General features: G+C 49.1%; 2 protein-coding genes across 9 annotated transcripts in view; both read left to right on the top strand.

Moving 5' to 3' along the window:
- The first annotated feature begins 4856 nt into the window (after nt 1–4856).
- The window catches only part of SLC24A4 (solute carrier family 24 member 4), a 181445-nt gene continuing 160295 nt past the window's right edge, over nt 4857–26006 (top strand). For 6 of the 8 annotated variants that reach the window (XM_079912852.1, XM_079912851.1, XM_079912850.1 and 3 more), the window contains exons 1-2: nt 11735–12521; nt 14559–14669. In XM_079912852.1, the coding sequence (XP_079768978.1) occupies nt 12392–12521; nt 14559–14669 (241 nt within the window). In that variant the 5' untranslated portion in view covers nt 11735–12391. Of the gene's footprint in view, nt 4941–11734; nt 12522–14558; nt 14670–26006 lie in introns of those variants that run through there. The other 2 variants (XM_079912848.1, XM_079912853.1) reach the window with 2 other exon arrangements.
- On the top strand, nt 6432–6904 carry LOC307182472 (NADH dehydrogenase [ubiquinone] 1 beta subcomplex subunit 4-like). The gene has a single exon (XM_079913801.1). It carries the CDS (start codon nt 6493–6495, stop codon nt 6880–6882), a length of 390 nt encoding a protein of 129 aa, XP_079769927.1. The 5' UTR covers nt 6432–6492; the 3' UTR covers nt 6883–6904.

Genomic DNA, 26006 nt, shown 5'->3' with positions numbered 1-26006 from the left:
ACGGGGGCCTCCAGCTCGGACTCCCTCCTTGCAAACCGGAGAGGTTGCTGAAAAGGTGAGAAGTGGTGGCAGGAAACTTCCCTCTTTACAGAGAAGAGCCTGCCCACAAATGCGTCCGAAGGCGGTGGGACATCCGTGGGGTGGCTGAGAGAAGGTTCTGATGGAACCAAAACCGAAAGAGCAGATCCACAGAGGGAGACTCTGAAGTGTTAATTCGAAAGCAGAGATCTCAAGCTCACCATTCTGACGGACTACCAGCCGTCCTTGGATCACCGGCCTTTGCAACAGAATACTAAGCATGAGTTTACACATTATTACTTACCAGCGGCCTGAGGGATTAGAATTCTTGCCTTGAACGGCCTCATGACTGTTCACACACATGACCCCACGGAGCACAGGGTTAGCAGTCGAAGGGGAGAAGGTTACTTGTGTAACCTTTGTGTTCTCACAAAAGCTCTTTCTTTCTCTCCTTGGATATCTTCTGAAATATCTCCACACCGCAGGCAAGAATTTGATTTCAGAACCTGGTTAAAAAGGGGGAAGAGAGAAAGGACAGGCCTCAGAGCTAACTGACAACATTCATCCGAAATCCTTTAAATTAATTGAAACCGCTGAGTCACACCCACCCATTGTGTAACAGCCATTTACCCACATTGTGTAACAGCCATTAAAGTATTAGTGTTACTTTGGGGGGCACTTTATTATGCCACCCAGTGGGAAATCTCCTCTGGGACCCCCCCTTTTTTTTCATTCCCCAAAAGAGTCTCAGTTTGCTAATTTATTTTCAAATGGGCTGAGTCTGGGTTGATCCCAGCCTCCTATTCAGCTTTCTGCCTCAGCGTAAGGATGGTGGGCTATGTGAAAGTTGGTGTCCAGCCTGAAAGCCGTGCTTGATATTTTAAAAACACTTTGAATTATCTACAAAGGCAGAACCACCAATCCATCACCTAGCAGGCGTTAAAGGGTGACTTACATGTGCAGGCGGGTGAGCTCTGAGGTTCCGTCTCTCTGTGTCTTTTCTGGGTCTCAGTTTCCCCTTCTGTCAAAGGAGAGCTTAGACAGGAAGGTGCATTCTTTTTTTTTTTGCAGTACGCGGGCCTCTCACTGTTGTGGCTCTCCTGCCACAGAGCACAGGCTCCAGACACGCAGGCTCAGCGGCCATGGCTCACGGGCCCAGCCGCTCCGCGGCATGTGGGATCTTCCCGGACCGGGGCACGAACCCGCGTCCCCTGCATCGGCAGGCGGACTCTCAACCACTGCGCCACCAGGGAAGCCCAGGAAGGTGCATTCTTGAGGCAGGATGATGAAAAGCAGAGATCCTGAACCCAGACTGCCTGGCTTTGAATCCCCGCTTTGTCACTTACCAGCTGTGTGACTTTGAGCAAGTTACTTAACCACTCAGAGCCTTGGGCTCCTTCATCTGTAAACTGATGATTACAGAATTGTTGGGAGGATTAAAAGGGTTGCTAGATATAAAGTGCTCTGAGCACCGCTTGGCCCCGAGCGAGGATAGGTAAACGTGATATACTGTTGTGACTGTTCTTGTTGGGGCCCTGGGGAGACGACTCTTTGTGCATGGCACTCATCACCCACCACTCACCGTGTCCTCAGCTCCCTGGGCACACTGCTGGGCTGTACTTCCCACCTCCCTTGCGGCCCTGGCCACTTGGCAGAGTTCTAACCCCAGAATGTGGGTGGAAGTGAAATCTGCACGTCCAGGTCTGACTCATAAAAACCTTCCCCGGGGGATGGATTTTCCGTGTCTCTCCTGCTCTGCCATTTCAGCGCAGATGAGTTTGGCTCCCCTGGAGGCCCAGTGCTGAAGATGGCGTGGCCACGAGAGGGAAGGGACCAGGAACTCTGACTAACCGCTTGGAGAAGAGCCGCCTGCCTCTACGCCCGATTCGGACTTCGTTTGCGTGAAGAATAAACTTCAGCGGTGCCGAGCCAGTGAGGTCTGGGGGCCGCTAGAGTCGCTGTAGCCAGGCGCTGGGCTCCTGTGGACACTTATGGAGACTCAGACATCCTTCCCGAGGGGTCGAAACTGCTTGTGGTTGTTCAATTTCCTGTCTCCAAGTTTCTGATGTTATCTGGGTAACTGAGCCAAAGGACACCCAGTTCTCTGGCTGGGGACAAGAGTTTGTATGTCCAGCAAGCCCTGGCCTGGGCTCTGGCCAGCTCCCCACAGACAGCTGCCTGAGCTGACTGCCCACACTTTCTGGACAATGGGGCCGAATTTCTGCCCAGATGCCATGGGGAGCTACTCAGGTTCCCCGGGCAGTAGCCCATGTTCAAAGTATTCCATTTCAGTTCTTAGACCTTGGTCCTCCCCTGTCTTCCCCATGGCTCTCCCTTGAGTGGGAATTAGCAGGAGCGTTTGTACAGAAGCCTCTGAAGTGGGCAAAGTGAAACTTCCTCATTAAAACTCGAAATGTAACGCCCTCCCCAACAAAGCCGGGCCTAGAAGGACGCTCGCTGTGTTAAATTGTCTACTGGTGGGGAGTGACTTGCCGACAGTGCCCCTGAGCTGGAGACACGTGTGTCCCGACAGTCCCAGAGGCATTTACTAATTCCCCTTGTGGCGGAATCCCTCTCCCTTTGATGACAATCTCCTCCAATGCTTTCTCTGTCTCTCTTTCCCTGCCCTTGTCATTTTTCTCCTGGCATGACGGTCATTTCTACGCATGTATTCAGGCCCCTCCAGAGATGCAGAGAGGCCAGGGCTTTTTTTTTTTTTTTAACATCTTTATTGGAGTATAATTGCTTTACAATGGTGTGTTAGTTTCTGCTTTATAACAAAGTGAATCAGTTATACATATACATATGTCCCCATATCTCTTCTGTCTTGCGTCTCCCTCCCTCCTACCCTCCTTATCCCACCCCTCTAGGTGGTCACAAAGCACCGAGCTGATCTCCCTGTGCCATGCGGCTGCTTCCCACTAGCTATCTGTTTTACGTTTGGTAGTGTATATGTGTCCATGCCACTCTCTCACTTTGTCACAGCTCACCCTTCCCCCTCCCCATATTCTCAAGTCCATTCTCTAGTAGGTCTGCGTCTTTATTCCCGTCTTGCCCCTAGGTTCTAAATGACCTTTTTTCTTTTTTTTTTAGATTCCATATATATGGGTTAGCATACGGTATTTGATGTTCTCTTTCTGACTTACTTCACTCTGTATGACAGACTCTAGGTCCATCCACCTCACTACCTGAGTCATTAGAAAGAAACCAAGAAATGTGAAAACAAAGCAGAGCCCTTTCACGGAAAAACAAAGCCAAGCTGCCGTAGCCTTTGGCCGCTCATACACCAATTATAAAGGAAAATCGGGCTTTTGTGCAATGTCATGTTTCACAGTAAGCGTGGAGAGGCCAATCCAACAGCAGAACATCAGCAAGGGTCTAAAGTGGAGACACCTATGAGCCATGTCCCTCGCCAAAGAGCCCTTCCTACTGTCCCTTGTGGTAAGCCCTACCTGCCTTATTTCTACTCTCAGACTGACAAGCTCCAAGCGATCAGAGGGGCAGTGGGTGCCCTCGGGGATCCGCACCTTGGAGTGGAGGCTTGGACTGTGACTTATTACCCTGGGGATCTTGGCCAAGCCACTTAGTCTCCTTAAGTCACAGTTTCACATCTGTGGTGGAGGCTGATAGTTGCCCATCCAAATCCCTCCTCCTCTGCTTCCACGGTAACAGGATTCTCCAGGGCACAGTATGCTCAGGTAGGCATTTTCAACCTTTCTTGGGTTGGCGTGGTCATGTGACTAAGTTTCCACCAATGGACTGTGAGCAGTGACACAGGCTGGGGCTGGGACTTCTGACATTGGGTGTTCCTGCCTTGTGCTCTCCTCCTCTGTCCTGTGGGCTGAAACCCAGGCGTGCTGGTGAATCAGCTTTTTTTTTTCTTTTTTGCGATACACAGGCCTCTCACTGCTGTGGCCTCTTCCGTTGCGGAGCACAGGCTCCGGATGCGCAGGCTCAGCAGCCATGGCTCAGAGGCCCGGCCGCTCCGCGGCACGCGGGATCCTCCCGGACCGGGGCACGAACCCGCGTCCCCTGCATCGGCAGGCGGACTCCCAACCACTGCGCCACCAGGGAAGCCCAGGTGAATCAGCTTTGACCGTGAAGATGATGAGAATGCCCTAGATGATGGCAGAGCCACCACAGGGCAGGAGCCTGGGTCTCTGAGTGATGAGTAGTAGAGCTGCCTTACAAACCTGGATGGCTCTATGGGGACTCTTGCATAAAGGAAACTGCTTGTTCTCTATGACATTCTAGTGCTGGATTTCTTTTCCACAGTAGGTTAGTCTTTAACTGATAACATTCTTCATAGGCTTATGGTGTGGTAAGTTATATAAGGGTAAAGTGCTCTACAGTTAGGTGTTCAATACATGGTGAGCAAAGGGATGGGTCATTCCCTTGTTTAAATCCAAGAAATCTGAGAATCAGATTTACAAAACATAGAGCAGCTGCATAACTTGATGTCAGGGAAGCCCCAGGCTCAGCCTGTTTGAGCACCTTTCCTCTGCTAGTTGGCCTTGGATGAGAGTTCCCACCATCAGTCAGTAACCAGGAGATGACCAGGAAGGAAACAGGGATAGCATATATAGCCTTCTATCTCTACCCAAAGAGCTAGTTAGCACACCTGTCAGAACGAGTAGCTGTAGCGTGGTGTGGCTGGTGAAGGGTATGGCTAAGGGGCAGAAGACCAGGTTCAAATCCTAGCTGCACCTCTAACTCCTTTGCAAACTCAAGTGGGCCACGTAACTGTCAGGAGCCTCAGCTTCCTGAAGCGTCCGTAAAATGCAGATGCTAATTCTGGCTCTGCCTGTTCCCCAGGGCTACTATGGGGACCAAAAGACACAAGATGGTGAACACACTGCATACGGCAGATGCCAGTGGGAGAAACCTAACAGATCAAGCCCTATTTGCTGAATGTGGAACAGGTATGCTTGTCCCTTCCTTCCGTAAGTATTTGCTGAGGACCTGCTAAATCCAGTGAGGGGAGATGTGGGCAGGGGAGACATGGTTCCTGTCCCCACAGAGCTTAGAGTCTGCTGGAAACTATACACAAGGAAATAGGCAATTACAATACAGCATGATGAATTATTTGATAGAAGTACAAGCCACCATGAAAATATAGAAGAGGGGGCTCTTAACTCAGACTTCTGTGCTCCTGGAAGGCTTCCCAGAGGAAATGATATCTCCTTTAATATTGGAAGCAACAGAAAGAGTTAGCCAGGTGTCTTAGTTCAGGCTGCTATAACACAAATACCCAGACTGGGTGGCTTATAAACAACGGAAATTTATTTCTCAGAGTTCTGAAGGCTGGAAAGTCCAAGATCATGGTGCCACCAGATTCAGCGTCTGATGGGATCCACTTCCTGGTTCATAGATGGCTGTCTTCTTGCTGTGTCCTCACAAGGGGAGATGGAGCTCTCTGGGGGGTCCCTTTTATAAGGGTGCTAATCCCATCCATGAGGGCCCCACCCTCATGACCTAATCACCTCCCAAAGGCCCCACCTCCTAACACCATCACATTTGACAGTAGGTTTCAACATGTGAATTCTGTAGGGACACAAACATTCAGTCCATACCACCAGACAAAGGGGGCTTTGGAGGTGGGAAGACTGTTCAAGGAAAATGAAGCAAGGGTCACCTCTGAAGAGCAAGAAAGAGCCTAAAAGAGATTCTGAGTGGCTGGAGCCTGGAGTGAAAGGAAGGGAATAATGAAAGATTGGGCTGGAGGAGCTGGGAGGGTCGGGAGCAGGGTAGAGAGAACACACTTGGCTGCAGCTTGGATAAAATACCAATGCCCAGTTCCTGCCCCCAGGTGGTTTAAAAGCTCCCCAGGCGACTTGAATGTGCAGCCAATGGTGAAAGTACTGATTAGATCACGCAGGATCTTATATGTCAAGCTCGGGAGCTGGAAGTCTAGCTTGAGAGCAGCAGGGAGTCTCTGAAGCTTTTATGGGAGGAAGGGACATGACCGGATTTTCCCTTTTACCCTAGCTGCTGGTTGGAGGAAGGAATGTGATGGAAAGACTGGGGTTACAGACACTAGTTAAGAAGGCTGCCGAAGGGTGCAGGTGAGGCATGGAGCCACAGGTGATAATGAGGATGGCAATAAGGGGACAAACCTGAGGCCTGAGTGACGATAGACTGGAAGGAAGTGGGGGAGAGGCAGGAAGACGAGGATCAGCCTCAGATTCCTGACGTGGGGGTCAGAATTCCCGAAAAGACTCCATTTCCAGATACACACTTACGAGTCAGCAGCGGAGAGCAAATAACTCCAGCCAGAGAATTGATGAGCTCTCCTGGGAAGAGGGGTGTAAAGAGAGAAGAAAAGAGGGCCTAGAATAGAGGCACAGAGGGCCGAGGGCAGAGCCGGTTGGAGAAGGAAGAGAAAAACCATAAGCACACACTGTTAAAAAAGTTAAGGATGTGACTGTTTTAAGAAGGGTGTGTTTAAGCGCAGTTGTGCACCGGGTCGCCAAGATGTCGTTCCCCAAGTACAAGCCGTCGCACCTGGCGACCCTGCCCACTACCCTCGACCCAGCTGAATACGACATATCTCTGGAAACTCGGAAGGCACAAGCTGAGTGTTTGGCCATAAGATCCCGGCTTAAATGCGAGTACCTGCTTCAGTACAACGACCCCAGCCGTCATGGGGTCATCGAAGATCCTGCATTGATTCGTTGGACCTATGCAAGACCAGCAAATATCTATCCCAATTTCAGACCCACTCCCAAGACCTCACTTTTAGGAGCTCTGTTTGGAATTGGGCCCCTCCTCTTCTGGTATTATGTTTTCAAAACCGACAGAGATAGGAAAGAAAAACTTATCCGGGAAGGAAAATTGGATCAAACATTTAACATCTCATATTAAGTCTGGCAATGATGACTATATGTACTGTTGTTTAAATGAATCTATTAATCATTACAAAGTTTGTCTTTCTTAATATTAAAAAAAAAAAAGAAGGGTATGTTCAAGAGTGTCCAGTTCTGCTGAGATGTCTCCACAGGTCACTGGTAACCTTGACAGTGAAGATGAATGGGACCTTGGGGTGGTGCTGAAGTGATGGTGAGAGGGGGCACCTCCTAACAGGGACAAGTATTTTTTACCTTCTTCACATTGTAACCAAAATGTGTTTATTCATTCATTCTATATATACGTCATTTATTAAGCACCTAATGTGCTGGGCACTGTGTTTCAGAGCTGCAGAAAAGACAGCAGGTCCTTGAGGTCCTCACTGGCCAGGAGGAGACAGATACTCTCTCCCATTTCACAAGACCACGTGATGTAATTGCTATAACGGAGATGCACGTCAGGGGCTTTGGAACAAGCTGGACCAACTCTACCAGGGAGGGGGAAGGGGTGGCCAAGAAAGGTCCCAGAAAGCAAGGAAGTGGGATGAGGTTTGCCCTGGTGTGGTTGTCATGGGGGTTGCCCACTGCAGAGTGCAGAGTTCAGCCTGCAGTGGAAGAAGCGCACTTCCAGACCTGCCCATGTTGCTGGGGCCACGTGCCTGGCTCTGGCCAGTGAGTGGTGAGCAGCGGTGCGCAGAGCCCAGGGTCCTCAGCTGCCAGCTCAAGACCCTCCAGTGGGCTCTCCTCCCTCTTGCATGGCGAGCAGCAATATCTGAGACTGTGGCTGTTCCTAAGAACGTGAGTAACTTCCCTCAAGACACACCTCTTGATAGACAAGAAATGGAGGGGAGGAAAACTATTTTCCCTCCATCTATCTTACGTTCATTGGCTGGGGCCTTGTAAATTAGACCAACAAAGGACAGATTAACAAGAGAAAACCAAACAGAAGTTTATTCACCTGTGCCTTGTGCATACACATGGGATTACCCAGTAATGAATAATTCAAAGGGGTGGGAAGAATTTGGGCTTATATAGCATTTTAACAAAGTAAAAGTACATCTTTAGAGAAGGTGAGAAGACAAAGGAAAAAGACTTTGCGCTTCCACGGGTGGCAAATTGTGAGAAGGCAAATATAAAGGGAGATCAATGGCGGATAAGGGCGAGTTTTAGCAAAGTTTGTAGATAGATTCCTCTGGTGCTGTCCCTGATAAGGCTCTAGAGTTGTCACCAGTGATTAACTTCTGTCCTTCCTGGCACAGAGCAGAGGGGAATAATCTCTACAGATTTATTTCCTGCATTTAGGCAAATAGGGGACGTTTTTCTTGTATTTGCTTCTTCTTATTTGCCTTCAGCTCAAAATAATCCTTATGCCAAAGTAGCACGTTTTGGAGTCGAATATTCTGCTACCCTGAAGCAAACTTTTGTTGTTTTACTGTTTTTTTGTGGTTACCACAGCATAACCTAGCCCAGTGGTTCTCAAAATGTGGCTCCTGGACCAGTAGTATCAGCTTCACCTGGGAACTTGTTAGAAATACAAATTCTCAGGCCCCACCCCGGACTTACTGAAGCTGAAACCCTGGGGTGGGGCTTAGCAATCTGAGTTTTAAGAAGCCCTCCAGGGGATTCTAAAGCATGGTCAAGTTTGAGAACTGCTGCCCTAGGTGGTGCCAACTGATACAGCTATCTGGAAGACACAGCAGGAGGAATTACAATTCATGGAGAAGGTCGTTTAAGTAAACTCGAAAAAAACCGAGTAAGAAGATGAATTAAATGGTGAGGCTCTTCATGTCATAGGAATGAATACTTAAGAAAACATGTAGTGTACCTATCTCCACAGACTGAGCCTTCCTATCAAAATATTGAAAACTGGTCATGTGGACAGTCTCCTACTATGTCACATCACAGAAAATACTCAGAATCCAATGTCACTGAAGCCACAACTAGGCTAAGATAAACCCCGAAATGCGCTTTCCACTCGTCTCCATGGCCTTGCTTAGGAAATGCTCCTGGATGCTTTGAATCTGAAAGGTACATAAAATCCAATTCTCTCTTCTGCCGGGTGAGTCATTAGAGCTGCAGCAAAGGCTATTTGGTAACGGGCAGTATTTAAATGAAGCAAAAAGTACAATTTCAAATGAATTGCTTTTTAAACTGTCAGATAAAAGGAATCCATTTGTGCATGTGAAATTATTCCAAGGTTCTAACTATTAACTGAGAGCAGGTGAAAGATGTCAAAGAAACGTTCTATTAAAGAGCTGGCTAAATGTTTCAAGACAGACACTTGATGACTCCTTTGGCCGGTTTTGGATTCAGAAATGTCTATTTTTGCCAGCCCTACATGAGCTCCATGGACAAAAGTTTTAGGAAAATACTAAATCCTAGTAATAAGATGCCATTTTTTAAGCTTCGATAAGTTTTTTAAATTAAAGTATAGTTGATTTATAATGTTGTATTAGTTTCAGGTGTACAGCAAAGTGATTCAGTTATACACATATGCATATATATACATATATACACACACATATATATGTATATATATATTGATATATATATTCTTTTTCAGATTCTTTTCCCTTACAGGTTATTGCAATATATTGAGTATAGTTCCCTGTGCTATACAGTAGATCCTTGTTGGTTATCTATTTTATATATAGTGGTATGCATATGTTTATCCCAAACTCCTAATTTATCCTCCACCCCCCTTTCCCCTTTGGTAACCATAATTTTGTTTTCTATGTCTCTGGGTCTAATTCTGTCTTGTAGATAAGTTCATTTGTATTATTTTTTTAGATTCCACATATAAGTGATATCATAAAATATTTGTCTTTCTCTGCCTGGCTTTCTTCACTTAGTATGATAATCTCCAGGTCCATCTGTGTTGCTGCAAATGGCATTATTTCATTTTTTATGGCTGAGTAATATTCCATTGTATAAATATACTACATCTTTTTTATACGTTCATTTATCAGTGGGCATTTAGGTTGCTTCTATGTCTTGGCTATGGTAAATGTGCTGCAATGAACATTGGGGTGCATGTATAGTAAGATGCCATTTTGTTCATTAGAGACACTTTAACCAATGTGACCCAAATGCTGTCTTACGGCGGGACAATAGTATATTATTGCTTTAACTTTTTCCTTTGCTGAAAATACAATGCCAAGGGCTCTTGGCTAGCTTTCCAAATGCCCATTTAACACTGTTCTGTGGTCTTTTATTTGTTATTGATAAATAGCAATCCTTGTACAGCCTGGTCAATAAGAAGAAAATTCTTCAAACATATGAAAAGTGCCCTTTTTGTCACCGGCAGGTAGGCTTGGTAGAGGTCACCCATATAGAGGGAGATCCTCGATGGTAAGGCTGCTCTACAAACAAAACAGAATCCTGAGCTGTTCTACACAAGGGCAAGCCCGGCCTTTTCCATTTCATTTCCTCTAGGGGTTTCTACTGCAATTAGTCTTGTGTTCATGCCTTCAGTATCCATGGGACTACTGAAACAGGACTACTGAAAATAATTAGTGAATCTTCTCCTTCCCCTGGTCCTCCGGGTACCTCTCACCTGTGTCACTATGCCAGGCTAGCACAAGCAAAATTCTCCCTGCTTGGTCAGTCCAAGAGGAACTGTGAAGATGGTGCCCCACCAGAAGCATTGGGACAGATTTGCAAGGGCCGTGCTTCTGACACTTGAACGTGCACACAAATCTCCAGGGGGTCTTGTTAAAAATGCACGTTCTGACTCAGTAGGTCTGGGCTGGAAACTTAGAGCCTGAATTTCTTGCAAGCTCCCAGGCAATGCTTATGCTGCTGTGGACCACATTTTGAGTAGTGATGGAATAACACACATTCTGCAAAAACAGTGACTTTTAGAACTGACCCTATTAAACAGGCATTTATCTAAGGGTCTGGCTCCCCTTTGCTTTGGGGTTCCTTGAAGCCAGGAACTGGATCTTACACATTTTTTGGTTGTTTTGTTCTCTGGCTGGCACTTGGCATTAATCCCGCACACAGTGGGTGTGTATTTATTTAATTAAACAGAGCTGGCCTTGTTCCAAAAAGGATTTTAAGCGGACTAAACCCTAGCAGGCCCTAACTAGGGGCTTGATGAGTTGGCCAGGGAAGGAAATCATTCCCAGGGTAGTCACAAACCCTCTGGGCTGAGGCCCTTCCGCTAAAGGTCCCCACCACCTGCTTGCACCTGGATTACAACTCAGCTGCTGCTCTTCTGAAATTCTCCCTCCTGCCCCATTTTTAAAGTGGTTTTACACTAGAGAGCCGATCAGAGAAAAGGAGGAAAAACAAAACAAAACAAAACCCAGAAGGCCCCGTGGGGCGCAGAACTCTCGGGTTTCTCTCTGCCGGCTCTCCAGCTTTGTGCAGGTCGCCGTAGCGCCCCGCCGCCGGCTCCCCAGCCCGCCCCGAGAGCCCCGGAGGAGCCGGCCCTGGGGGCGCGGGCGCTCGTCGGCTTGGTGCAAGCCTGTTTGTTAGCTCTGCTCGAGCAATTAATCTTCTCGTGCATCCCCCGCCCCGGGGGCGGGGGTCGTGGGGGCCTCGGGTCGCCTCGGGGGTCGTGCAGAGCCCGGACTAGAGCGATCGCTCTACAGAAACCCTTGTTCCCAGAGTCCCTGCGGTGCCAGAACCCGTTCCTCTCTGCAGCAGCCTCGGAGGGTTAGAGAAGGGCTTGTTTCGGCTCCATAGGGGCGGTGGGGAGAGAAAAAGGGAGAAGGAGGGTGATTGTGTGGGTCAGTGGTTGAGCCTCACGGGGGAAGGGAGGAGCGCCCGGGCGAGTGCGCCCTAGGGGAGGAGTACACGTGCTGGGGAGGCGGGGGGTGGGGGGTGAGAGGCGGGCAGGAGGGGAGGCGAGAGCTGTGGGGGGGAGGCGCCACGGCCTCGCAGACGCAGGCGCTGGCAGCCGGAGAGAAAGTTCCCGGGGAGAGCTCGCCCCCGGAGGGCCGTCGTCGAGGCTGCTCGAGGCGAGGGTTGCAGGTCCCGCGCGTCCCGCCTGCCTCCCCATCTGAGCGCACTGGGCCGCCGGGGCTCGGCTCGCCGGGAAGCAGGGAAACATCGCTGGCCGGCTACCGCCGCCAAACTTGGAGGGGGAGGATGCTGCGAGTGCGAGCGGCGGCGCAGGGCGCGGGGGCACACTGAGTGCTACCGGGGCTGCGGCCGGGCGAGGGCGCCGAGGCTGAGCGGGCAGGTAAGGGGCGCCAGCGCCAGGACTGCGCCAGCCCTGCGAGCCAGGGCCGCCAGCGCCACCGTGCCGGCGTCGCCTCCTCGCCACGGAGCCACGGTGAGCGGAGCGCGCACGCCGCGCGCGGGACTCTGAGCTCCGGCCGCGCCGCGCGCCTGCACCTCCTCTCTCCCCTCTGGGCTTCCCCGCCGAGCTCGCCCGCGGGCCATGAAGCTTTGGCCCGTAGCCCCTCGCCTCTGAGCCTCGCGTCGCCCGCTCCAGTCCACGCCGCTCCGCCACAGATAGCACTCCGGCCAGTGGGGCTCCCCATCCTCTGCCAGAGACTGCATCCAGGCGCTCCGGGATGGCGCTCCGCGGCCCCCCGCGGCCGCGCAAAGTTCGCAGGAGACGAGAGATGCTGTGGCAGCAAGTTGGCTTCGTGTGCGCGATTTTGGCGCTGGTGTGCTGTGCGTCTGGTCTCTTCGGCAGCTGGGGTAGGTACTGGTGCGGGCCTGCCCCGGGAGTTGGGGGGCTTGGGCTGGAAAGCCGCGGGGCAGCTCCGAGAGGTCTTCCTTTCCTTCCCAGTCAGGTTGGCCCCCAGGGTTCATCCAGTCCCTTACCCACCAGGCAGGTAGAGCGCACCCAGGAGAGCTGATATCGACTCTCTGAGCTGTGGTGCCTGTTCCCCTGAGCTGCGCGCGGCCCCTGGGGCCTCAGAACGCGGCTGCAGGTCTGTGTTACTAAGGCGAAAACCTGAACCACTGGCCCCCTCGGCGCCAGAGGTCTGTCCCTGGGGTGCCCAGGGAGTGTGGGCAGCGCAGCGTCGGGATCCAGGTGTGGATTCTCTTGGACTGGGGCGGACGAGACTAAGTGGACCAATTTCCATTTTGCAGAGCAGAGAAGGTTGTTCTCCGCGTCCCTCGAAAACCCAGATTCTGAGGCTGCGAACTGAGCCTCAGCTCTCCCCTCGCCCCTGCCAAAGGGGCGCCCTGGGTGTCCTGACGCGTCCTCTCCAAACCCTAAAAATGTGGGCAGTCTGTCCCCTCGGGAGGTTGCTGCTGTGTTTCAGCATCGCTTCTCAACTCCTCTTAATCTCCGCGGGACCAGCTTGTGCCTGGAACCACTATCCACACTCCTTCATCCAAGGAGAGACTGAGGGATTTGGGAGTTGCTTAGGATATACAAATTTAAGATGGAGAGAAAAAGAAACTTACGAAAAATATGTTTAGGGAAGGGAGTGGTGGATGTGAGCCTAGGTGGAAGCTTCAGAAGACATTCAGGTGGCTAACATTCCCATTTTTAGTTGGATGCTGTGGACCTTCTAGTATTGTTTTTTTAGTATTCTATTTTAGTTTTGAATGTCCTCTAGAAACTATTTAAAAAAATTTTAATTGAAGTATAGTTGATTTATATTGTGTTAGTTTCAGCTGTACAGCAAAGTGATTCGGTTATACATATATGTGTGTGTATATACTTATGTATATATGCTATTTCCCCAATTACTGTCTAACATTTAAAAAAATGAAATGGCATGATTTAGCAACCTGGACATGGGGAATAAAGCAGATGGTACCTTCTTGAGCAGTTAGGGACAATTTAGAGAGGTTCATATTGATAAAAATCAGGTGGAACTTGACTTAACTCTTCAATACTGGCTTTCAAAACCCAAACTATGTGATTTGAGGATAAAAGGTCAAAAACTGGCCCTTCCCAACAGAAATGCAGAAAGGTTATTTGAACACCTTAGTACCTGGTGCTTTGCAATTGGGCAAGTTGGTGTGTGTTCTCCCTCAATTACAAGAAATAACAAAATACCTAGAGGCTCCTAGATGTCGGCATTATAGAAGAGGTATTATTATCCAGCTGAAGTAGTGTGCGCATCAGGAGAGGTAAATGAATACTTTAAAGGTCTTAAAGTGAGAATCATTTTTATTTGCTGGATCAGGAAGGCCTTTAGGAGAAGGCCTTTAGGATCTCCCTTGTTACTCAACACGGCCCTTGGACCAACAGAATCAGTGTCACCTGGGAGCTTGTTAGTGTAGAATCTTGGGTTGTGGGCCAGACCTACTGAATCAGAATCTGCATTTTAACAAGGTTCCCAGGTGATGTGTGTGCACATTCAAGGGTGAGAAGCTGCGGGCCAGCCCCCATCAACTTTCTCCACCTGTTTGCTGACTTTATCCTTCAGGGCAGGAACGCCTGAGCATGTTTACTGGCTAAGAACTTCATGGTCACCTATCTAAACCCTTTGTTGCACCTGTGAAGGGCTGAGACTGGAGCAATCTTGGCCAAGGTCAGATCACATGCTGACCACTCTGGGACTAGAAACAATGAACTAGATCTAGGAAGCAGATTACTGTAGGTGAGCAGGTGATACTGTGCTTCCAGTCATTGTATCACTCCCTACAGATGGCTCTAAATAATCAAACAGGGCTGTTGCTGACATAGCTGGATACAGGCGTGTAAGGCCATTGGGAGGATGCAGGCGCCATGTTGATCTAATGGTGTTTGTGACTTATTTTCCAATCCAGGGCACAAAACAGCTTCTGCCAGCAAACATGTTTTACCAGACACATGGAGAAGTAGAAGGCTGATGGCACCAGTGAATGGGACTCAGACAGCTAAGAACTGCACAGATCCGGGTAAGAGAGAGATTCTTCCCTAAGGCACTTGGCAGGGTCTGGAGATGGCGCGTACGTGGACAATTATAGCCAGAGCTGAGAAAAGGTGGTTTTGTGACCCTGAGTAGGAAAGGGTAGCTATAACGTGTTGAAAGGTAACGTACAGACGTTAATCAGTCGTGCTGCTAAGCAACTCCAGTACTTTCTTTATCCAACAACTGAAAAGATCACATTTCAGAGTTTGAAATTCTCATTTTTTGTTCTCACGATGCTCCCAAAGGCTCAGTGTTCCGCCCCAGCTCCCGCAGTTTTGTTCGCCTGGGTGTCTTCGTTTTCTTTCCCTTTTGCCCTCTGTGTCCATCTGATGGAGCTTCAGGGACACAAACCCTGCTGCTCTGGCAGAGGGCACTTTGGGATGTCTCACCAGGGTCGTTCCACCCAGGGTCGCTGCAGGGGTGGGACACGCTGGGTCGCTGGGGTCCCTTCTCTGGAAGAGGAGTTCCAGGTAGCAGTGCAGCCTGGTAGATGGGTTCTGCTCACCCTGGGAGGTGGTTCGATGGGCTCTTCAGACTTCTCCAGGCGGTCAGAGGCTTGTAGGGACCCAGGGATGACATCTCGTCTGTTCTCCTGCCAGATGCAGGCTTTGCTTAAATGGGTGGAGGTTTCTTCTCAGAGCCTGTACGGGCCAGTGAGGAGAAGCTGCCCGGGCCTCACACGGGCCAGTCCTAGGTTTTAGCTCTGGCTCCCTAACTTGGGGGTCTTTGTGAGAAGGACTCAGTGGGATGATGCTTTCAAAAGCTCTTTGGGAACTATGAGGTTTTCTTATTTTTTTAAATTTAAGTATAGTTAATTTACAGTGTTGTGTTTCAAGTGTATAGCAGAGTGATTCAGTTATACATGTATATCTATTCTTTTTCAGATTCTTTTCCATTATAGTTATTACAAGATATTGAGTATAGTTCCCTGTGCTGTACAGTACGTCCTTGTTTACCTATTTTATGTACAGTAATGTATGTATCTGTTAATCCCAGACTCCTAATTTACCCCCACCCCGCTATCCCCTTTGGTAACCATAAATTTGTTTTCTGTGTCTGTGAGTCTATTTCTGTTTTGTAAATAATTTCATTTGTATCATTTTTGAAGATTCCACATATAGGTGATACCACATGATATTTGTCTTTGACTTACTTCACTTAATATGATAATCTCTAGGTCCATCCATGTTGTTGCAAATGGCATTATTTGATTCTTTTTTATGGCTGAGTAATACTCCATTGTGTATATATACCACATCTTCTTTATCCATTTACCTGTTGGTAGACCTTTAGGCTGCTTCCATGTCTTGGCTCTTGTAAATAGTGCTGCTATGAATACTGGGGTGCATGTATCATTTCGATTTATGGTTTTCTCCAGATCAGTGCCCAGGAATGGGATTGCTGGATCTTATGGTAGCTCTATTTTTAGTTTTTTAAGGAACCTCCATATTGTTCTCCATAGTGGCTGCACCAGTTTACATTCCCACCAACAGTGTAGGAGGTGGGAATGTAAATTCCCTCCTAAAAATTCCTTTTCCTGCAGACCCTATGAGGTTTTACTGTAGATGGGTACCACTTGGCTTTTCTATGAAGTTGCCGGGCAAGTCAATCTTTTTAGATGTCTGTTTTCTCACCTGTAATATGGGCAGAATAGTACTTGGCCTCCTACTGCAGGGTTGTTGGAAGAACCTGGTAAGGCTCTGTATGGGGCTGTGTGCAAAAGGAACTAGAAACCCAGGCCAAGGGACCAGGTTAGGATGGCAGTCTTCCCATGTCTTCTTTTCATAGGCAGGTCTTATCTGCATTTTACAGGTCGGAAAACATCTAGGGGAGGAGACACGAGTCACTCAAAGTCATGAACCTTACAAGCGGGGAAGCTGGCACTGGAACCTAGGCCTGTGGGTATGAAATGTTTGGTTAGTTCCATGCACTGAAGAAGGCCAGGGCCTTCCCTCAGAGCCTGTCTTCTACACCATCAACTTCCCTTCCCTCAAGGTGCCGTCTGAGAAGTCCATTTGGGACACGGAGGTTTTGGTAAACCTCTAAACGGTTCATCCTCTGCTTGATGGAGATGGGACCGGGTGAACTTGCAGAGAAGCATCTCGGATTCCCATTAAACTCCCATCTGTCTTGGTGACCCAGTGGACAGTGGTGCCCGTCCTGTCTTTTCACCTCCTCCAGCATATGCTTCCATCAGCCAGAAGTGGCCGGTGCATGTGCAGGACTAAGCCATGAACATGTGTAAGGCCAGGAACTATGGGTCCATCCTCTCTAGGCACTTGAGAGGCTAAAATTAGCACCATGCATGAAAGGAAGACTTAGCTACTCTGGGTAAAGAATCAGGGTGAGTGCATTTTTGACTGGTTTCTAGCTCATTGATGGCCTCATCGTGGGCCGGCTGTGTCCTCCTCCTGTGGCTCCTGTCCCACCTAGTCTGGGCACATCAGCTTAGACGGGGCCCCGTTCTTAGAATAGAGTCTTCTATGCCCCATTGTTGCCCTTGTCTCTTCAGTGTACAGTTTGATCAGAAATTATTCCACTAACTATGGAGCAGTCAGTCCTATTTGGCAGGAAGGACTGGTCTTGTCCCCCTTGTGGAGAGGGAAGCAGGGAAACCGCAAAATGTTTAACAGTAAGTAATACTTGGATTATCCTTTTTGTTGACTGTTTCTGGGATAGGGTGATTTGAATGTGTGGCCAGGATTAAGTGATTCTTAATCCTGGCCACACATTCAAATCACTGAAGCACTTTTGCAATGCCCAGGACCCAACCCTGGAGTGTCTGATTGCCTTCGTCTGGGGCTGGGGCCTGGAAATCAGTACTTGTTCAGAGCTCCCCAGCTGCTTCCAGGTTGAAGCCAGGGTTGATGCTTGCTGGACTGGAGCCGGGCTGCTCAGCATGGTTGGCATCACCTGGGAGCTTGTTAGGAATGCAGAGTCTCAGGCCCCAGAGCTACCACAGAATCAGAATCCTAATGAGATACCCGGGACGGCTTCCATGCCCACCAAAGGCTGGGAGGCACTGGGCTAGAACACTGCCTGACACTTTGTAGGCTTTCAGCAAGTATTTGAATGTTGAATGAAGGCTAACACTTGGTTTAACATAGTGATTTTCTTGAAAACCGGTTTGGTTTCTTTTTTTAAATGTAGGGAAGCTAAAAAAAAAAAAAAAAAAAAGACTTTTCCATACCCTTCAGTGGTCAAAATTGGAGTTTGGTTTTTGTTTTATTTTTCTATTTTTATCTTCCTCCAGAGGCAGTGGGTCCTTCCCTACAAAATGCATGAAATAGGAATGAGGGGCAGTGACTTTGAACCCTGTGGGAACTGTCTTAGTTCAGGCTGCCAGAACAAAAAATTACAGACCGGGTGGCTTAAACAGCAGACATTTATTTCTCATAGTTCTGGGGGCTGGGAAGCCCAAGATCAAGGTGTTGGCTAGTTCCATTCCTGGCTTGCAGACGGCTGCCTTCTTGCTGTGTGCCCACGTGGTGGCAAGAGAACTGGAGCTCTGGTTTCTCTCCCTCTTCTTATAAGGGCGCTAATCCTGTCTTAGGGACTCCACCCTCATAACCTCAAACCTAAAGACCCCACCTCCAAACACCATCACATTAAGGGGTTAGGGCTTCAACATAGGAATTTCAGAGAGACACAAACCTTCAGTCCATATCAGGACCCAAAGGGTTTCCACACATTTCTCGGTGGTGACACTGGAGTGTTTGAAGACAGTTGAGGGTGGAACCGGTGATTCTCACCCCTAGCCCGCAGGTGAGAAGCACCTGGGAGGCTCTGAAAGATACAGATGGCTGAGCCTGGCTCTGACCTGTGAGGTCCGAACCAGTGATGGACACCTTCAGTGGCTGACCTTTGGAGCTTCTGGGAACCATGCTCTCCCCCTGCCCCCGCCCCCAGTCTTCTAAGATGGGCCCCTTCTTGTGACTGTCACCTCCCACTGGCCTTTCCTGATCACCCAACCCAAAGTGGCCTTCTATGGCACTGGTTCTCTTGGTTTAGGTTTTAACAGGCACTAAACCTATCCATTGTTATATTGTTTGTTTGCCTCCCTCAACTAGGATATAAAAGGCGAGCCTCGTTTGCTTTTTAAAACCATAATAGTGCTTCAGTGTTTCCTTTTGTAAAGTGAGGGTGGCAAGCGGGGTGATAATTGCATTTATTTCATAGGGTTGTTAGAATTAAATGAGTTTATACCCATCAAGCACTTACACGCATACATGTTCACACATTCACTCCCATTTTCATTATTATTTTTTTATCTGCTTAGCCCAGAGATGACACAGTGCCCATGTATTGTAGGTACTAGATAACTACTTGTCAATTGAATTTTATGAGGACAAGTAAACATCTTGACACACATTGTTTGTTTTCTGTGAATACATTTTTTTTTTTCATCTTTTTGGAGATTTGGGATGCTGGAGGATGGCATACCTTGCAGAACTTGCCTCTGAATAGAAAAACTGGTTCTTGTCTCTTGACAGTTAGGTGGTGGTTTACGTTTTGGCTTCCTAGCTGGGATGGGAATGCCTTCCCCCATTCTTACACCGTCTTTTCCTACGCGTTTGAGATTGAGTCAGTGGTCCTGCCTCTACCATGCCACCCCATTCATTTAGGTGCCCAGCATCCTGTGCCTCATGTTTGAAAAGGGAGAGAGGAGCTTGGTTCCCTCCATTGATATTGGAGGAATTTGCTTTGTCATGTTTGGCTTTGCTGCTTTTCAAATATGTCTTTTGAAAGGCCTGGTGGCTGTGTGTCTTCGCTTGAGCTGCCATAACAAAGCACCGTAGACTGGGTGGCATAAAACAGAAATGTATTTTCTCACAGTTCTGGAGGCTGGAAGTCTGAGATCAGGGTGCCGGTAGCATCGGGCTCTGGTGAGGACTCTCTTACTGGCTTGTGTGTGTCCTTATGTGGCAGGAGAGAGTGAGTGAGAACAAGCCTCTGCTGGCCCTTCTTATAAGGCCACTAACTCCATCAGGCCCAAAGCTCACCTTCACGACGCCGTCTAACCCGAGTGACTTCCCAGAGGCCCCGTCTCCAACAGCATTACTTTGGGGGGTTAGTGCTTCAACATAGGAATTTTGCGGGGATGCATTCAGTCCATAATAGTGTCCACAGAGGGAAGGCTGGGGCGAGGAGGGCTGGCAGAGAGGTGCTTGAGAAGCATCTGAAGTTGAAGGTGGTTGCTAGATTTTTCAGGAGAGCAGAGCTGTGAGATCACGTGCTAGGTGGAGGATCTTCTGTGGTCAGCCTGGCTCTGATCTATTCTTCCTTTTTGTTGCATGCCAAGGCTGAGGTACAGACCACAGGGAGAGGGGACGGGGTGGTGGAGGCTGGTGTAGGAGCCAGCGTTGAGGCTGGGCCGGGAAGACGTGAGATCCCTGAGCGGGTGCCTGCTGCAGTGGGTCTCTGTAGGCGCCCCTGTGTGGGGAGCAGAGGTGCAGAAAGTACATCAGCCTGGGTGGGTGTGGAGGTGAGCTGGTACCGGCGATGACGCGACGTGTCTGCATTCTGAACGAACGTCTGTTCAGAGGCTGCTTCAAGGCACACATCCCAAGTTCGAAGGCTGTTATGTGAAACCGAGCGCTGCGTTGGAAAAGCAAGAATTGAACTTATCCCTGTGGGCAGGGAGATCGCAGATGAGTTACTGTCCCAGACGACAGCTGGAGTTCCAGCGGGGAGGGGCTTTCCTGGGCAGGGCAACCTCCAAAGCAGCCGGGTGGCTCCTTGGGGCAAGTGTCACCGTCCACCTTGGAACAGCGATAGGCTGGCAGAGCCACGAACCTGATCACAAGTGCAGGCTGAGGAAGACGGCACCCTGGCATCAGTGCGACCACTCCTGGCTTTTTTGGGGTGGTGGGAGTTGGGGATGTTAATACAGTGGATCAGGTGGCTTGGGGACCAAGGGTCTGGGTTCTAGCATTGGCGCTGCCAAGATCCTGCTTGGCATTTGGGGTCGATCTTCCCCCATCCCCCCTCCCTCCCTTCCCTGCAGCCCCTCTCCCTCCCCACTCTCTGTCTCTCTCACACAAATACCTCCCCAAACGAGATTACATAGGATTACTTCCGGCAGCCATGCAATACCCTGTCTCAGCGCGCACCAGCTCTTTCCTTCTTGGCGATGACGGCTTGTCATGGGGAAGGCAGATGTGTGGAATTGTGTCCCAGCTCACTGTTACTGGCCAGCCACATGACCTGTAGCGAGTTATATAATCTCTCTAAGCCTCAGGTTTTCTCTTTTGTAAAATGAGGATAGCAGCACTTCCTACCTGTCTCATAGGGCTGCTGCAAGCCTTAAATCCCATGATGAATTGAAGTATTTAAGGGTACCTGGCGCACCACTGTAACCATGGCTAACACCAGCGTCCTGTAGGCAGGCGCTGTTCTAGGTGCTTTCTGTGTATTAACTTACTTGCTCCTCATAACAACCCTTTGGGTAGGTGCTCTTAGTGTCCTCATGTTGCAGATAAGGAAAAGGAGACTCAGGTTAAGTAACCAGTCCAAGGTCACCTAGCCGGCAAGAAGAGACAGGTATATGGTGGGGGCAGGGAGAGAGAGAATTAACAGACTTTATTTTTAGAGTAGTTTTAGGTTTACAGAAAAATTGAGGGGAAAATTGATTTCCTATATTACTTCCCCTCTTCCCAGCTTCCCCTGTTAATACCTTGCATTCCTGTGGTACCTTTTTTGCGGTTGATGAGCCAATACGGACACATTCTTATTAACCGAAGTCCATAGTTTACATCAGGAGTCACTCCTCGTGTTGTACATTCTGAGTTTTGATAGACGTATAGTGACATGGATCCACCGTAACAATATCATACAGAACAGTTTCACTGCCCTAAACATCTTCTGTGGAAGCAAGGTTTTTAACTTGGACGGTGTGAATTGTGTGCCTATACCCTTATCCATAATTATGAATAAACAGGGTGGAAACAGACAGACTAGAGATGAGGACTTCCGTTGCAGTTCCAGACTCCATCACTGGCTGGGTGCCCCCTGAGGAACAGGGAATGCCCATCCATTGTAACAGCAAACACCTGTGTGGGCTCCACTTCTTGGTATGTTTCTAATACCGATTTGTTTGTAATCAAAAGTTTTGTTGTTGTTGTTTTTTTGCCTCATCCAAACTATCGGGGCCATTTGCTAGCGATCTCGCCTCCTTGCCGGGCCATCTGACTTCCAGATTCTCCACTCTTGACGCCATGCGGGCCTCCCGCAATCCAGAGAGCACCCGCTCGGCTTCCTCCTGAACTCTGAGGATCGTTCCTCCTGAGTTAAAAATGGAAATCATTAAGCATTGCCATGTGTTGCCTTGCGTGGAAGAGATCCAGCCGTGCAACTCCACAGCAAAGTCAAATGCTTGAAAAGGGTGGTTTTTTAAATTGTTATTAAACATTGTCCATTATGAAGAGGCCATTGGAGCATAGCATTTTACTAAAAAAGAAGAAAAATAAGTGTGCTGGAATAATTTACAGTTTCTCCTGAAAGGACAGTGGATGTCCCCCTTGGGAAGGGAACAGAAGGTCACTGTGTGGCCAAGAAGCAAAGGAGCGCTCTGCCCAGTGGCTTGTCCCCTTGCACATGGGAAAGTACCACCAGTTTCTGGGCCCACAGCTCCCTTTGGTAGGTCAGCACGGGGCGGGGCTTCAGCTCTGGGTCTCATGTAATTGCGTGAGAATTGAATTGCAATGTGCGTTTCTCGACTGTCTACACAGCCTGTACTGTACTAGGCTCTGAAGCTGGAAGGGACCCAGTCTCTGCTGTCAGGGCGTGTGCACTGCGCAGGGGAGACGGGGGCTTAAGTAACAGACAGAGTCACCTATGGCAGATACCTCCAGAGGAAAGAGCGACGTGGTTCAGGGCAAGGGTGCCCTCCCGGGAGAAGGTGACATCTGAGCCCACCCTGCAAGGGTAGGAGGTGGCAGTGGAAGGACATTGTAAAGCAGAGGGCTCAGTGCATAGAAAAGTGCTGCCTGAGAAATCACAGCGGCATCTCCTACCTGAGCAGTGCTTACTAGCAACCACGCATCGTGCTCATTGGCTGTCCGAGGGGAGAGAGAAAACAAACACTTCCTAAGATTACCATGCACAATAGTTAAGTAATTAGGCTTTGGGGATTTAGCATGGAGTCAGTGCTCAACCAGGGCTAGGTTGAATCAGATTACTTTTTTTTTTTTTTTTTTTTTTTAAAGCAGACGGAGGTAGGGCTGGGCAGTATGCTGGGGCTGTCCAGGATGAAGTTGGTAAACTGGCTCACATCGCCCCTGCCCCAAGCCACAATTAAGGCAGTCACCCCAATTCACAGGTTGTGCTGGGCCCAGAGCAGGTTGTAGTTAAGCTAATAGAAATATTTGCTAGTCTTTCTGCACTAGGCTGTGAGCTCCTTGAGAACACAGCTGTGTCCCCTGCATCTTTGGCTCTAGGACTGAGGCCAGAGTCAGGCATAAACTCAGCTTGCAGCAAATAGTGACTGGATGGACAGAGGCCCTCGTTCTACCCGTCAGGGAGCTGCGGCCCCCGAAAGCAGCTGCTGTCTGCCTGGCTGTCCCCACTAGCCTCTTGATGCTTGGGGGCAGATCCAGACACCCAGCCAGGAGGAATTAAGAGTTAAGAGCTCAAGGGTTAAGAACACGGACTCTGGAGTCAAACTGCCTGGTTTCCGATCCTGCCTCTGTCCTTAGTAGTTACGTGACCTTGAACTAGTTACTTTATCGTCTAACCTCAGGGAAGGGGCAGGGTTTGTTTTGTTCACTGATATATCCCAAACTCTGGAACGGCACTGTGTGCGTGCGTGCGTGCGTGTGTGTGTGTGTGTGTGTGTGTGTGTGTGTGTGTGTGTGTGTTGTAGGTGTATAGAAGCCCATACAGCACCTTCCTCATGGGGTTGTATGTGCTAAGTGTGTTAATCTATATAATGGGCTTACAATAGGGCCTGGCACAGAGCAAGCACTATACAAATATTTGCTGCTGAAATTACTTCCAAAAGATAACTCGAACATAATTTTATAGGATAAATTTTTAGAACTGAAAGATTGAGGGTGAATTTTGTAAAGGCAGCATTTGCTTTATTTCAAGTAAAAAAGTTAAATTGATATCTGGACTTATGTTTGCTTGTTACTCTTTGAGGACAAGAAGCTGTTGATTTTTTGAAGGGCTGATGCTGAGACGGTGCAGACCACGCAGGCTGCAGTGGACCTCTGTGTGTGTTCCACATCTGGTCCCTTCTGTTGGTGAAGGGGGACCTGATGATTGAAATCTGGAATTTGGAGACCAGAGTTTGCATTCTGGCCCTGACACAACCTGTGCATGAGTCACTTTGACTATTACAGCCTTAGTTTCCTGCCTGTGAAATGGGCATAATGATGATGCTGTTTATCCTAAGGCTTTTTAGGATCAAGTGCTGTGCGAGTATTATTACTGTTGTTTGCATAACTCTAGTAGATGCTTAACCCTTTGAAGAACATTCCTTCCTTATGAAATAGAGAAAGTCAGTTATTTGGGGCTTTTCAGAATTGACTCGTAAAACCACAAATAGGATTTGGTGCCCGCATTGCGCGCGGCCTGCTTGCAGCAAAACCCCCATGGGTGGGGCGTCTGGCTAGAAAAGAAAGACACAGGAGGTCTTTTAGAACATCCTTTCAGATATCAGCTTTTATGACCCCCTCATCAGCTGATCTCATTTCACACTATAAATGTCTGACATTTGATTCCATTATACATTCCAAGTTCAGGGACCAGCCTTTTAGCTGGGCTGATCCCACACCAGCTGGTTCAGCTCTGTGCCTAAGATTTGTGTTTATTAAAATAGTCACATGGGGCTTCCCTGGTGGTGCAGTGGTTGAGAGTCCGCCTGCCGATGCAGGGGACGCGGGTTCGTGCCCCGGTCTGGGAGGATCCCGCGTGCCGCGGAGCGGCTGGGCCCGTGAGCCATGGCCGCTGGGCGTGCGCGTCAGGAGCGTGTGCTCCACGACGGGAGAGGCCACAACAGTGAGAGGCCCGCGTACCGCAAAAAAAAAAAAAAAAAAAAAAAAACCCCACATGGATGAAAAAAATTACTTAGGAGGCCTTCTGTGGGCAGTTTCTCAGAGCTCAGGTAGGAAACCGTTCTTGGGTTTGATATTTGGCTGGACGACCATTCGTGGAGCAACATTGTCTGCTGAGCCCCTGGGGAAATGAAAACTGACCTAGATGTGGATGCTGCCTCCAGGGAGCTTCCATTCCAGTTGAAAGGAACAAAATACAAACCTGGCCTGTAATACGAGGGGGAATATGAAGTATTCCAATCCTGGGGGTAAGGACAGAGGAAGGACAGCTCAGTCCTAAATGTCAGAATCAAGAGCATCACATCAAAGGGGGCTCTGGGGATGGGCCCTTGCTGAGCCTTGCAGCAATCCTGTGAGGGTGGGCGGTAGGTATTATTGTTATTATATCCAGTTTACAAAAGATACAGGGAAGGCACAGAGAGCTTAAATAGTTTGCCTAAGTTCTCCTAGCTCGGAATTGGCAGAGTGGGGATTGGAACTCAGGCCACCTGTCCCCATAGCCTGTGTTCTTTGGGGAAGATGATGAAGCGTCCCCTGGCTAAGGGACAGTTAGGTCCTGGATAAGCTTAGGGCATAAGGTGGGTGGGCGGGTGTGGGAGGCTAGTCACCCTGTAACAAGCATGTTGGACTAAGAGCCTTAGACCCCCCGAAGGCCCTTTGTACCCTGTAAGCAGTGGGGGCCACGGACAGTTTCTGAGCAGCTCTGTGTTTTAGGAAGCTGACTCTGCTGGCAACATGGGGCATAACTTCAATTAAGGTAATATGTGAACGTTCTTAGCGTCAAGCCTTAGGAGCTTTCTAGGGGGAAAAACAGTGAAGGCAGGGAGAACAGTTAGGAACTATTGCAAAGAGATTTAGGCAGAAGTGATGGTCTTGGGCAGGTTGTGGAGGAATAGATGGAGAGAGGCAGCTTCTGCAGGTCTTGGTAGGTGTTGGAGGTCGGAGTTGTCAGTTCTGATCACAGGTGCAGATAAACGCTCCCAACACCACCATTTTCCAAGACGGGGGTGTGGGAAGCACTCCTTCCTTCTTTAGACTTGGACCCCTCTGCAGGGACCCTTGCCCAGAACCTTGTACCGAGCACAGTAGCTGGTTTCTATCCTCTCTTTCATACTCTGAAGTACGCATCTGACCGACACTTATTGGCCCTCTGTGGGTGGGGCCCTGGTCGGTGCTGGGATACAGAGAGAAGTCCCTGTTCCCAGTGAGCCCGCGGGTGTAATCGCCTCTTGTGACCTGGAATGACACTCTAATGCCCAGCGTGG

This window comes from Stenella coeruleoalba (assembly GCF_951394435.1).
Source record: "Stenella coeruleoalba genome assembly, chromosome: 2".
NCBI classification, from domain to species: Eukaryota; Metazoa; Chordata; class Mammalia; order Artiodactyla; family Delphinidae; genus Stenella; species Stenella coeruleoalba.
This window is presented reverse-complemented; position numbering and strand designations above follow the sequence as displayed.

Bases quoted from the DNA above. Each gene is read 5' to 3' on its own strand.
- LOC307182472 (XM_079913801.1), top strand. From the start codon at position 6,493: ATGTCGTTCCCCAAGTACAAGCCGTCGCACCTGGCGACCCTGCCCACT.